This window comes from Columba livia, chromosome 5, assembly GCF_036013475.1.
Source record: "Columba livia isolate bColLiv1 breed racing homer chromosome 5, bColLiv1.pat.W.v2, whole genome shotgun sequence".
NCBI lineage: Eukaryota > Metazoa > Chordata > Aves > Columbiformes > Columbidae > Columba > Columba livia.
Window position 1 is genome coordinate 16,873,578 of NC_088606.1, and position 13,397 is coordinate 16,886,974.

At 44.7% G+C, this 13,397-nt stretch overlaps 1 protein-coding gene across 3 annotated transcripts in view; it reads left to right on the forward strand.

Moving 5' to 3' along the window:
- The first annotated feature begins 5,497 nt into the window (after positions 1-5,497).
- PRIMA1 (proline rich membrane anchor 1) overlaps positions 5,498-13,397 on the forward strand; it is a 54,511-nt gene continuing 46,611 nt past the window's right edge. The window contains exons 1-3 of one of the 3 annotated variants that reach the window (XM_065063597.1): positions 5,498-5,773; positions 6,114-6,247; positions 12,531-12,681. In XM_065063597.1, the coding sequence (XP_064919669.1) occupies positions 6,155-6,247; positions 12,531-12,681 (244 nt within the window). In that variant the 5' untranslated portion in view covers positions 5,498-5,773; positions 6,114-6,154. Of the gene's footprint in view, positions 5,774-5,956; positions 6,248-12,530; positions 12,682-13,397 lie in introns of those variants that run through there. The other 2 variants (XM_021292423.2, XM_005506131.3) reach the window with 2 other exon arrangements.

Consider the following 13,397-nt stretch of genomic DNA (forward strand, 5'->3'; position numbering starts at 1 on the left):
ATGGTCCGTCTTAAAATGGTGAAATTGTAGATACAAATCAGCTCTGCTCTGCTCTCTTTCATTGCATCTCCTCTGCGGATTTTGCACTGTGTTCCTAATCCCCACAGCTTAGAACCCTGATATGAATCCAGATGGTCTGTGCCCTGGCAGCCACAAAGACAGGTTGGACAACCCACACCTGAGATCTGCAGGCCAACAGCTTTCTGAAATCTCATTCCTCATTTTTCAGACTGGGAATCATGTTGATTAGAAACAGAGGTAAGAAAGTAAGAGAGGGAGGGCAGAAAGAGCGAGCAATGTTCTTCAAAATGGAGCACCTTTCAAGTATTTTTGGATGAAACTTTGTCAAATATACAGACCTACAGACAATGGTTTTAGACTCCAATTCAATTTCTCCTGGGCATAGAAACTTCTGGACTTGTAGTTTCAAAGAAGATTCTGATGCCTGGAGTTCACTAAAGAAACAATCAAAATTAGACTTCGGCCTTCTTTTAATTAGATCAGGCCACACAATTAGACCAAAATATGTGCAGTTTCTACATGCAGGGGAAGTTTAAAAAAATAAGTTATGCTGATAGTTTTTTTCTTAGTGATTCTCTGTCCTTGCCATTCAGCTGGAACAACCCGTGCTCTTGCACGTTTACTCAGCTTCATCTTTGTCATATATCCATTTCCACAACGGCCCAGGCAATCATGGTTCTGGTTTTATTTCATCCTTCATCTGCAACAGCCTCAAGGATAGAAGAGAAACACATCCTTAATAGTAGTATGGAATAAATAGTGAGGTACCTTTTTAGGCCTTACTAAGGTTTGATGAACTTTTATCTCCTGATTAGCCATTTTCCAGTGGAGCAACTACAGACTGTAACATATTAGGCAAATGTACCATATTTCCATGGTAAAGCAGATGAGGAATTCCTCCTGGAAATGTGTAACCAGCCCTACCTTTTACTTCAGATCCACCAGGGAGTCAAACAGAGTCCAAGAGTAAATGTGAAGTCAATGTTTTTATATTATCTTTTACACATTCCAATAAAGAGTATTTAAACTTCTGTAAAGAGAGATGAAACCTAAGCAGTAATGAATATTGACTTCAAAAGTTATACAGCACTTCAGTGATTCCTGCAACCTGCAGTTCACTCAGGATGTAGGGACTTCATTCTAACAGCCACAAGAGACTAAGAAAATAGTATTTGTATGGAGAAGTAATGTGTTGTGTGACTAATTGATAAAGCTGAAAACACAGACATATTTTGGGGGCACACAAGCCCTTCCTCACATCTGGGACTTTTCTGGCCACTTTCAACAACTAGTCTCACACATCTTTACCTTCGCGTTTATAAATAACAAACAGTGATGCTACTGAGCAAATCCATTCACTAAAGAGAACAAATTGTGAGAAATTACCAAAAGGGAGCAAGCAAGAGGCCTGTTTGTCACTGAATGCAGTATTTCAGAGCTAGAAAACTGAGAAGGCAAGAACAGGCTTACATGATGTATCGCCATGGCTTTTCTGGCCATAAATACAAATATGCAGTGTCCTCTAACTTCAGGTACAGAAGCACAAGCTAAAGATAACACAATGCATCTTTCCATGTTGGTCCTGTTCACTCCTCACCTAAACTGACATGGATTCACTGATTTTGGCAGAGGTATTCCTGATTTATACTAATGGAAAGGAGATACCCTGCCTTTGTTTTCCAGGTGCAGTGCAATAGCCCTAATTTATCTGGGAGAAAACTTGAAAAGCCCTTCCTGAAACTCTGGTACTTTTAAGACTTAAAACCCATTTCCAATATTTTATTAACTATTCATTTAATATAATTAAAATTAAAGAATCAGTTATCTCGACAACTTATTCTAGATGTGCTCAAAGTTGGGAATCTTGTCCCACAAGCTGCAATTATAAAACAATTGAACAATCAAGTCTTCTGAAAATCAAACCTGCTGTCTGTATCTGCAAATACTATCAAGGGTACTAGTGTTTCACTGTATTCTTTAAAGTAACTGGGATCATCAAGAAGAATCCCCTCCCTGAGAATTAATGGTGATGTTTAGAGAACTGTGAATTCCTCCACTGTTGCTGTGACCTTTATTAATTTGTGATCTCCTAAAATCTTCCTGAGAAGGTCCTGGGTAGAGACTTTAAATGCAAAACAAATAAATTTGCTTTCCACACTTTGAAAGCACTGCATTAGATATACGTAGCAATAAGAATATCTTCTAAATCATAGCAATAAAAATATTGTCATTTCAAGCCAACATTCAAAGTGAAGTGATGCTGTACATTTACCAGCCTGTTGATGGTATTTTAGACTCAAACCCCAAAATTAGGCTGAGAGAAACAGTGTTTTTGGACTACAGGAGGATTTGAAATCTTAGTGCTGAAATGTTTTCTGTTTATGTTTTTCTTAGCATTTCACCAAGTCAGACACTCTTTTTGAGTTCATTGACTCACATCCAGAAATGTCATTACCAAAAAAAGCTTAAGTGGATTCTTCCTAGGCCTGACTGACCACAAAGCTTGAGAAGTGGTCGCCTTTGCTTTCTCTGCTGCTGGCTCCAGCTAAAACCCATTCCCATCTACCAGAAGACACAGGGAAAAAAATACCTACAGTCAGATTGGTGAATATGTATTGACTTAAATGAAGTTTTGACTAGTCAGCTTGGAAGAGAACCTTTTCCCATGCCCTCCGGACTTTTGAATACATATTGTAAACTGAATCCATACTGACAAAACAAATAGCCTCTTAGAGTCCATTATAACCATTATGGCTACTTAGATTAACGGAGCACAATAATGTTTGTTTGCACAGCTAATCAGTGTTGCACTCCTTACTAATGTTTCCTGAGTAGCTGCTGTATTGGAGTGTTAATCATGGTTGTTCTGATTATCAGCAACTGTCAAAAAAAAAAAAAAAAAAAAGGCAAACAAGATAAATAATCTCAAACAAAAGGTGAAAGGGGAAAAGAGTAATGGTCATCATTCCATTGTGTGTTAATATTCATCTTAAGTTTTTGAGAGACTGCTTGGATGATACTCTTTGCATGGGGTTTTTCTGAAAACAAAAAAATCTTTTCAAATAGTTTAAGTTTTTATTTTGAGCTATGACACTTATTTAAAAGACACTTTTAATCTGCAGGGCACTGAGCCAGAGAATGGACCTGTGCTGATGACACCAGCCAAGGATCTGGCATTGCTCCTGATTTCTGCAATGTGCTGAATACATCCTGGAGGACAGGACCCCGTTACTGCCTCTGCCACCAAACACACCTTCAGGTAGCTGGACTTGGCCATGCCATTTTGACAGGCGGGAAACCTGGTGCAGGTGATTTTAAAAATGTGCCAAAGATAGCAGAGGAAATCATAGCTGGTAGTAGGACCACAACCCAGGAAATCCTGGTTCTGCTTCAGGTGTCGCAGCACTAGCCAATATCCATCTCAACACTTAAGTAATGTGACTGCTGCAGACAAACCATCCTGTGCTTCCTTGCAACAGTCCCGGTGCTACAAAACACTTAATATGTTACTAAGCAAAACATATTTGCAGCCTGTCATTGATTCGGGGCCTGCAGTCTTACAGGCACCATATCATTTATCTTCCTTGTAAGAGGGAAAAATTACTGGTCTCTCTATAGAAACTACAGAATAGAAGCCAACGCAACTAATAAAAAGCACTGGTATAATGTGGACAAGAATAGGGCACATATTCAGCCCTTTCTTCAGCCATTCAGTCTAAAGGGAAATATGGCTCTATGTGGACCACATGACTGAGGCCAAAGACTGGATTTAATATATCCACAGTCCAATCATTTCCCCAAGGGAACTGTCAATTACCAGTGTGATACAGAAAAGATGCTGATTACCTGGGCCAAACTCTGCTCTTGTTTGTGTCAGAACAATATCCCTGATTGCACTTGCCTCCGTGCGACTGCGGGTCGAGTTTGGCCCCGTGTCCTCAGTTCCCTGGGTTGTCTGTGAACCACAGGAATGCTTCGAGACAACTACTTGGGCAATTGCTAACAGCAGGAAAATCCACAGTTCTCCTGACATTAAGGCATTGTAAATACTGAAAGAAATCTGTGTTGTATTTTTTTGGCGTACAACGCCTAAAGCCTTATCTCTCATTCTGTCAGTAACCAAGAACTATGTATACAGATGGTGCAATTTATTATGTTCTGTACTGTGACCAAGTGCTGAAATACCTTCAGGAAATCACCAGAAAGCCTGAAAAGCTTTCCTGTCTCTTGTGACTCCAGCTCACTAAAAACTATAATTGAATGAGCACAATATATTAAGCACTGCATGTTACACAGTAGACTTACAGAAAAGGACGCCATCTTTTTCAGCATCATTACAGGAAAACTATTTGCTATAGAATGACTGCCTGTGCCCAAGGTCATAATGTCTGTCTCTGTGTGCCGCCCTTAAAAACTCACAAGATGGGGATTTACAAATAAATATCTAGGCTCAATGGGTCTACCTCAGCTCAGGTGTGACTCCACTGAATTCCAGTATGCTACATTTTTGTAAGATGTTGCTGGGCCTAATAGTCCTGACGTTTAAATCACTGTATGTCAGGGCTGAAATGAATGAAGGTTGGTGTAACAGCATATGAAAAGATAATTTTAGCCCTGTAACGGCTGATAAGTTAATATGTTTCCATTCCTGCTTCACTGAGCAGATTTTTATTAAATTGTTTATTAAACTTGGCTCAGTGGGTGCCAGAAATACAAAGAAAAACTAAAATCAGAGTCTTCAAACTCATTCACCTTTGGGTGTGAAATGTAAACCTCAGGCACAATATTCTATTTGAATCCATTTGCTTACTTCATTGAAAACACTGAAAACAGGACCTCTACGCCATTGACCCAACAACAGACACTGATACACACTTGATATACACCTGACATACATCAAGTACAACTAGTAGCAATGACGACTATTCACAGAGCAGATGTTTAGCTCATTAAGTGCTTCACTGAAGGTCAAACCATCTTCATCTTTGATTTTCTACTCTTCATCTTTGATTTACTCCTGCTTCCTCTTTGCAGGGAGGCTGGGCTGTGGTGCCTCGATATTAGAGGTTTCTCTTTATCCTCTTCCCCGCAAGTGCTGTTAAATATTTCCACGTGCATTGTTATGACACAGAAACATGAATGCCACAAAGCATCTTCCTTATTACATCGCACAGACACCGGACTGGGGACACAGACCCGACAACTCCCGCCTGTCACACGCAAAGCCTTCCCATCACTCGGGGGGAAATACGTAAATAAATAAACGAACAAACACAAAAACCACTTGACTGCAACTGGGACGAAGATCCTCCAGGATACGGGGGTGCCAGTTGATCCCTCGCCTCCCCCTTGGCTGCGGGGAGGGCGCGGGGGGCGGGTGCGGCGCCTCCCGGTCCCGCCGGAGCTCCCCGAGCCGACCCGGGGGCCGCCCCCGCCCTGGGCCAGCCTCGCCGGGGCCGAGCGGAGCGAAGCCGCCGCCGGGAGGAGCCCGGGCGGGGAGGGAGAGCCGAGGGGAGCCGGGCGCGCGAAGGACTGCCTCGATGGGCTTGAAAAATCACTGCAGCAGCAGCGGCGGGCAGGGGGGAGATGCAATCCTCGGGCTGCGCTGCCACGCCGCTCTCTCCGCCTCTCCCCTCCGGCAGCGCTCAACCCTTCTACCCCCACGCCCGGCCCCTCTGTCCCCGCGGCCGGCTCCAAACTTTTTCGGCCGCTCACTCGCCCCCCGGGGTGTGAGGGAGCCCCGGGCTCAGCGGTGAGCGCCGGCCGGGGACCCCCAGCGCGGGCGGGCTGCCGGCGGCGGCCGGCGGAGCATCCCGGGGAGGGGCAGCCGGCGGGGCGGGCAGGGAGGGAAGCGGGCAGGGCGGGGGTGGAGGCATGTCTCCCCGCTGAGGGAGCCGGGACTTGCTGGGCGCTGGGTTTTCCCGACCACCCTTTCCCCTCCCCACCCGCCCATCTCCCTGCCTCTCTTCCCCCTCCTTCCCTCCCTCCTTCTCTCCCTCCCTCCCCTCCAGAATTAAAGTTGGGACAGTCGCGCTCCGGGGATGGGTGCGAGCCAACGCCTCTGCTGCCGGCTCGCTCTGCTCCCTCCCCAGGTCGCCCGGAGCCCGCGCCCCCGTCCGCCCGCCCAGGAGGGATGCTGCTCCGGGAACTGCTGGGGCTGCTCCGCTGCTGCTGGCCCTCCCTGCTGCTGCACTGTGCCCTCCACCCGCTCTGGGGCTCCGTCCAGGTAGGGCTGCCCGAGCCTGCCCAGAGCCGCGCCCGCCCTCCCGCCTGCATGGAGGGAGCTGTGGCGGCGGGGCCAGGGTGCGGGGGCGGCAGGCAGAGCCCCCCGGCCGGCACCCCGGTAGTGCGGGGAGTGGGCTGGTGCAGGCGGGTGCTGGCGGGGCGGTGGTCGCGCAGGCGGCCCCCGGAGAAGGAAGAGCTGTTGCTCTTCTCGGCGCGGTGCCCCCATGTCGGCTGCTGCGGGACGGAGCGTGTAAAGGGTGGGCGGCCGGGTCCCAGCCCCCGGGAGCGCTGAACTAGAGGTGGTCTGTCTGAGCAAGATGTAGTTGACTTTCTTCGGTGCGCTGGCAGCCAGAGGGTTTGTAAGAGCATTTTGCTGTAAGCGGCAGGATGCACAGAAAGAAGCAGTGCACTGAGCGAAGCTCCGGCAGTCTAATTTTGGTCATGTTTTGCCGTGGGTTTTTGATGTTGATTGCGAATTGAGGATTCTCTGGGTAAAGGGCTGAATCAGCTTTTGCCAACTCCGACGCTGTGATGTTGTGTGACCTTGATTGTAATGTGGGGTGACCAGCAAGATGGACTGAGAGAAATTAGTATATGCTAAGGGAAAGCGACCATCCAGTTTGGAGAATCAGAACAGCAGCAAAGCTGCACTCAAATGCGTCACTGATATTTTAAAGTTTATTTATAATATATGCCTTCAGAGGAGTGATTGATGAGCCAGCCAAGTGCTGTTCAAGAACAGAACAATCACAGTTTCTTTCTTGGAGAAAACACAGCAGAGACTCTACATCTTTTACTCTCTGTTCTAAACTTAGTGACTCCCAAGAGATTAAAGAGAGATGTTGTTTGTTTTAGCATCTTGTCTTTTGCAGTGAATGACAAAGGGGATTTTTGCTCCTTAGGAACTAAAATGAACAGAAATACAACAAAAACAACCTTCTTTAAAACAATGCTCCTGTCATAAAAGTCTCTGCCAGCACTACCTTCCTGCTGTCCTGCTCAAGGATCCAGGTAGCTAAGCATCGTGTAAAGAGCTGCCTTCTGCAACCTCTCTCCTGTAATCAGTCAGTCAGTCAAGCAGACAAAAAAAAAAAAAAAAAAAACAACTCGCATAAACATCTTTCTGGCAAATTACTCAGATGATCTAAACCAATGTTTCAAAAATAATCACATTTGTAAGAACTGAAACAGGCTCTGAAAAATGCAAAAGCCAAGGAGCCCAGACTTTCCCTGCAATAATTTGGAAGTTTTGTTGTCCCATTCATCAACTGCACTTGTGCCTGCTGTTCTGTAGAAGGGCAATTGATAAATCTGCTCAGACTCAAGCTTTTTCAAGCTCTCCCAAAACTACGGTATATCTAAGGCTCCCTACAACAGGTACCAAATGGAAAAGGCAGGTGTGGAACTCTCACTGGCATGCTGGCCTGTGGCCAAAACTCCCTCATCTTCAAATCCATTCCATGACTCCCTTACCCATGTTGAGTTGCTCTTATCTTCAAAGTCTTGCAAGCCATATTCTCCTCAACTAATTCAGTAGTATGTCCCATCATGTTGCTCCCCTGTCCCTGCTCCATCTAGAGCAGCCATTGTGTTTTCTCATGTCTCTTTTCCCAGCCCCTCTTCACCCATTTGTCTGTGCAGTGACTTATGTGTGGCAGGGCCTTCCTCAGGCACTGCCTGCCTTGAGGCACTTAAGAGAATCAGTCAGATGCTAATCAGAGGAGAAGCATTTATCTTATTAAAACAAAACAAACCAACAACAAAGACCCCCCCCCCCCCAAAAAAAAAAAAAAAAAAAAAAAAAAACCAAAACACAAGAAAACAAAAAAAAACCCCACACAAACAAAAAAACAAAACCCACAATCTTTTCTTATTAGTGTCATAGGCAGCACTGTGACAAAAAGGAAGGGACGATTCTGTCTGAGGCTTTTGACATAATTAAAAAAAAAGAGCAGAAAGTGTCATGATGAATAGTAAGGTCATATTTTTTTTCTGGTTTCATAAACATGGATCTGGATTAACTCTGATGTGAATTATGCAGAGCTGTCCTGGGATTTACGCAGCAATCTTGAGATCTCATCTCTGTAGACTGCTTCCAAGACACAAAGCTCTTGCCACTTTAGCAGGCTTTTAGAGGTCTCTGTGCCTTTTCAGTCAACTGCACTTTTCTTTTCAATCTTTCGTCCTTTTACCTGATTCAAAAATTCACAAGACGGCCACCCTCCGGGGACTGTATTAATTCTCTTTTCCCATCTCACTCTGTAGAGCATGCTTGTGGACTGCTGCAACCCCATGGGACTCTACTGAAATACTAAACAGCTCTGACCACATGCAGATTTATTCTTCCACTCTATGCAAAGCAGGACTAGGACCACTGTTTCTGAAGGAAATCTCGGATTAAAAAGAAATACATCACAAACACGAACTCCAACTAAGAGACTGCAAAAGGAAACCACCAGTTACCACTTTCTGTTTGCTTTTCCCTGGACAATTGTGGATCAGATTTTAATTGCCATGAATATTTAAAAGCATTTGTACTTTTTTTTTGCAAAGCATGTTCATATAAAAAGCACAAATACGTAAAGTCAACTCTTTATGTCTTTTTAGAGCAGGGAAAAAATGCATCAGCTTGAAGTCCGGGCAACATATCTGTCCAAACTGGCCAACTGCTAAGTGTGTTAAGCAAGCTTCATGCCAAAAAGCAACTAAGTTTTAGATAGGTCAAGGAGACACATGTTCATGGCACCTCCAGTGCCTGGAGGAATGGCTGGAAGGTGCAGAAGTGGTGACTAGGGAACAAGCCCTGTGTGGTCCGTCTCTGGAGATGACCCCTTGCCAAAGCAGTCTCTATGCTAGAAACTGCCTGGCAGCCCAGCAGGTTTCTGGTTAGTCATTATCTGCAAGGTGCTTCCAAAGCCCCTCTGGGGCCATGCTACTGTCCAACAAAACAAACAAGCAGTAAAGTTTGAGGCTGGACTCTAATTAGCAAACCTGTGCAGTGAAAGATTAGGCTCTTTCAACACACCTCTTTTCTCCTGCCATCTCATGTAAAGACAGCTTACCTTGAATTGCAGGCGGTAAGAAAGAACATGGACTAATTTATTTCATCATCCTCTGCCAGAGCAAGATTGTTCCCTAAAGCATATTTTCTCATGATTTGCTCTGCTTACCTTTAGAAGACACAAGTAATAGCCTTCATTCCTTTCATAAGAAGACTAATAGATATCAACAGTGGGACTCTTTTTTTTTTTAAAAAAAGAAGCCAAATGTCATTTATTTTTTTCTTAATCCTATCTTGCTACTGTTAGTTAATCTTCTTGCAGCAGCCTTTGACTATTTCTCTCCTCAACCTTGAGGCCCTCAACCTTGATTCATGTCTTTCCTTTTCCTGCCAGATTTCAGCCTACTTACAGTATATTTATTATTTTAAACTAACCCTCCAAGACAAAGCCCTGGCAAGATAATATCTGTTCCTACATGTATTTTCTAACAGCTACACGTTTCACTGAATAAGAAGCAAAGGGAAACAAATAAGTGATAATGCCTATGATTTTAAACATTAGCTCTTTCCCAACCATTTCAAAATGATGGTAGGAAATTTTGATAAAGGTTCAGACTAAGGTATTGAGAGACAAATCAACTTCTTTTTTTTTTTTTTTTTTCCCCCCCCCCAGAAATAATATTTTAAATACACAGGAGCAGAGAGTGGCTGGGCATGTATAGGGTTAATCTTGTCTGCAAAGTATTTGAGGAAAACATCCACCGGTTTCTGAGGACACTCTATTAACAGCCTAAGGTAGAAGAGCCTCCCAGGATTTAAAAGCAGTCAATAGTTCTAAAAAAAGGCAGAGCGAGCCTTTAGTTCTGGTTAATATTAAGTTAGAGCAATAAGTCAATGTAGCTTTTCCATGACCAGCACTATCTTCAGACATATACACAAAGCTGCTTCTGGTCTGCAGATGAAGCTGGCACCAAGTCTGCTCAGTGTTATTCTGCCCTGTCTCCTTCCTCTCCCATTGCACTAACTTCTGCAAGTCTGTACCAAGCCATAGGATTCAGCAACTGGGATCCAGGGAGTAGCTAGGAGTTACTACTCATTTCCTAAATCAGCTGCTGGGGCTGGTGGAGAGATGTCGCCCTACCTCCTCTGTGAGCACAGTAGATGTTGTCTCGCCAGTACAACGAGGAGGTACCCTAGGTGTTCCATTGTCACTGCATGGAGTGGGTGCTCTTCCTACGGGGCTCCTCTTTGGAGGGTCTCAACACCCCAGCCCAGCATGTGAACGGCAGTGGAAGAGCTGAAACAGCATGGAGGATATGCTGCTGGCTGTGATCACTTACTTTAAAAATAAATAAGCCTTCTTAGGTGACAGATTTATTACCAAGCCATGAGGGATTATGAAACCGAGTCACTTTGATTCATTAGAACATTCAGAGAGTTTGTGTAAGTCCCTGGAAGCTGTCTGGGATGGTCTTTAACCATCCTCTGACTGTTACCTGATGGTGAAGGGGAAAGTTGGAAAGCACTTGTGCTGAATTTGTTTTTCCCTATGTTTGGTAATAGATTTTGACAAGCTGTTTAAAGAACTGAGCCTTCTGACTTGTGCTGTGCTGAGCCATCCTTCCAAATCAGCTACACATAGCCTCTTCTATTCTTTCCTCCCTCTCTATAATATTTAATCAACAAAGCCCTACCTCCGTTTCCCTGAGGCCAGAGTAATGCATCTTTCTGCATTTAGAAACCTCCTACGCATGTGAACGTGTCCTTTGTGCAGTGATGTTGTTTTAATTAGCCATGTCTCTCTTTTTCGGTGAAAAATACATGAAATGACCGTGTGCAGCTTTCCTGCAGCCAAAAGGCAGCACAGCACCCCTGGTACCCAGCTGTGAGCAGTGCCAGGGTTGAGAGGGGAGAGAAGACAGACTGTTGTGCCCAGAACTGTCAGGGGAAATGCGGCAAAGCTTGGGCAGGAGAGAGGAGTGGGGAGAAGGCATCCCTGGGTGACCCTGGGGGTAGGCAGGGGTGCAGAAGAGGCCTAAAACAGATCAGAAAGTATGATGTGAGACATCACCTTTGTATTGACTGACATATTGTGGAAAATAGATAATTAAAGAAGATCATGTTAGGCCTAAACTATTAACATTAGGACAAGAACCCAAGAGCAAACTGTACAAGGCAACGGTTGAATGCCAGCATAACTGTCCTTAGTTTCAGCAAGACACAAGTCTGTCCCAGGTGCTCTCCTCATCTTATATTCAAAGTGCTTCTAGATAACTTGCTTATTCATGTCGTCCCCTTAAAATTGTATCCAGTATTTTGCATGAGTATGAGTCTATTGAGAAAGAGCTGACTTAGAGGCCTCTGAAGTAAACACCTCTCAGTCCCGAGATGTTCAGCAAATCTCCTTTTCATTAGGGACTTACTCTTCTTCATTTCATAGCATTAGATTAGGAATTCTACTGAATGTTCCTCCTGGTCACGTAAATATTACTGGTCATAAGAAATATATGCTGTTAATAAATGGTCCTTTTCGCAACTAGATCAAGCTATTGAATATATTGTAAACTAGTACTGGCTAAATCATTGTCCGTGGCCAAGCGATGCCAACTCTTGGGTTCTGCAGTGCATCATCTTCAGCTGTATTACTAACCGACACTGTATGTTATGGAGGCTACAAGTCACAGTCTGTGGCATTTCCATTTTGACTGTGTTATTGATGTAGTCCACAGAAGAGTAAAATGTGGGCTCCCTCTCCTCATGGTGAGAAATGAAACACTCCATTAAATGCTCTCTGAACATCAAAGGGAGGCTGGCAAAGCTGAGGAGAGATCTCCTCCGGCTTTAGTTCTGCCATAAGGAAAATGAACATAATCCTGACCCTAACTGCCTTGTAATTTTTATTAGCTCTCTTTGGCTTGCAGCAACGACCCTGTGAATAATGCATGCTGCTAGATGGCTTTCCTAAGGAAAGAAGGCTTACGCAATCATACTGTCTGCCACAACCTGCCTTTTCCTTACCCTATAACTCAGAAACCAGCCAGCCAATTTCAACCAAATTTGACAAAGGAAAAGAGTTATTGAAGATATTGTGTTACATAAAAAAATGTAAAATGGGGATCATGTAGGGAAGTAACTTCCTTGTAGTGGCCTTAGTGAGGAACACGAGCTCAGTTTTCACTACAGGGCTGAGATGCCATTCGGGTAATCAAGTCCAAGAAACTCAGTCATGGAAAATCAGTTTTCACTGTTTCTGCTGCTCATGCAATGACTTGTTTCTTCACAGGTCACTCAGGGTGAGCCCCAGAAGTCATGCTCCAAGCCTGTAGCAGAGGGAGTCACAAAGAGCTGCCAGGAAATCTGCCAGTGCAGGCCACCTCCACCGTTACCGCCGCCTCCTCCACCTCCACCACCCCCAAGGTTGCACGTGGTGCCCAGTAAGTAGCTGCTGGTACGGTTGTGGTGCGCTGAGGGAGGGCAAAATAATGGGGACGCTTGGACAGATGGAAGGAGAAAGGATGTGGGAGAGGGCACAGCTAGCTCGTTTGTCATTTTCCACTTAGCAAATGGAGGAAAAAATGTTCTCAGTAGAGATGGAGATCTGTTTTCTGATCAATGAATAATGCTTGGCTTTTGGAGAAAAGCCAGAGAAATTCCCTCGTTTCGTTGCATTAAATATGATTCCCTAGGTTTAAGTGGTTTCCTAATGCCCTAACCCTGGGAAACGCTCTCCCTCACAGACACAGCGTTGTGCTTCCCCTGGAGTTACCTGACCCCAGGTAACTGCCAGATGCGCAGCTTGGAGGTCTGAGAGCTCCATGACAAATTAATTTATAAGCAGGCAAAAATTCAAACACTCTGCCTAGATCACCCTGCAGGTTTGGCTCTCTTCATGACACTGGGGCTCTACTGGTTTACCATAGTCAGGTTCACTGGTTTTAAATTACTTATGACTGTATACAAAAGTCAGAGGCATGTCAAGAGTCAATGGCAAGTCAGCAGTTTTCCCACTAATGCCCATACAGTCTACAACTCATCTATTTCTCTTCGTGCAAATCAGTGTTCCCAAGCCTTACCCAGCCCACCCAAGCTCTCCTCATTTCCACCAGTGTACCCCCTTATCCAGCACACCTTGTGCCTGTGGTTCCTGCCG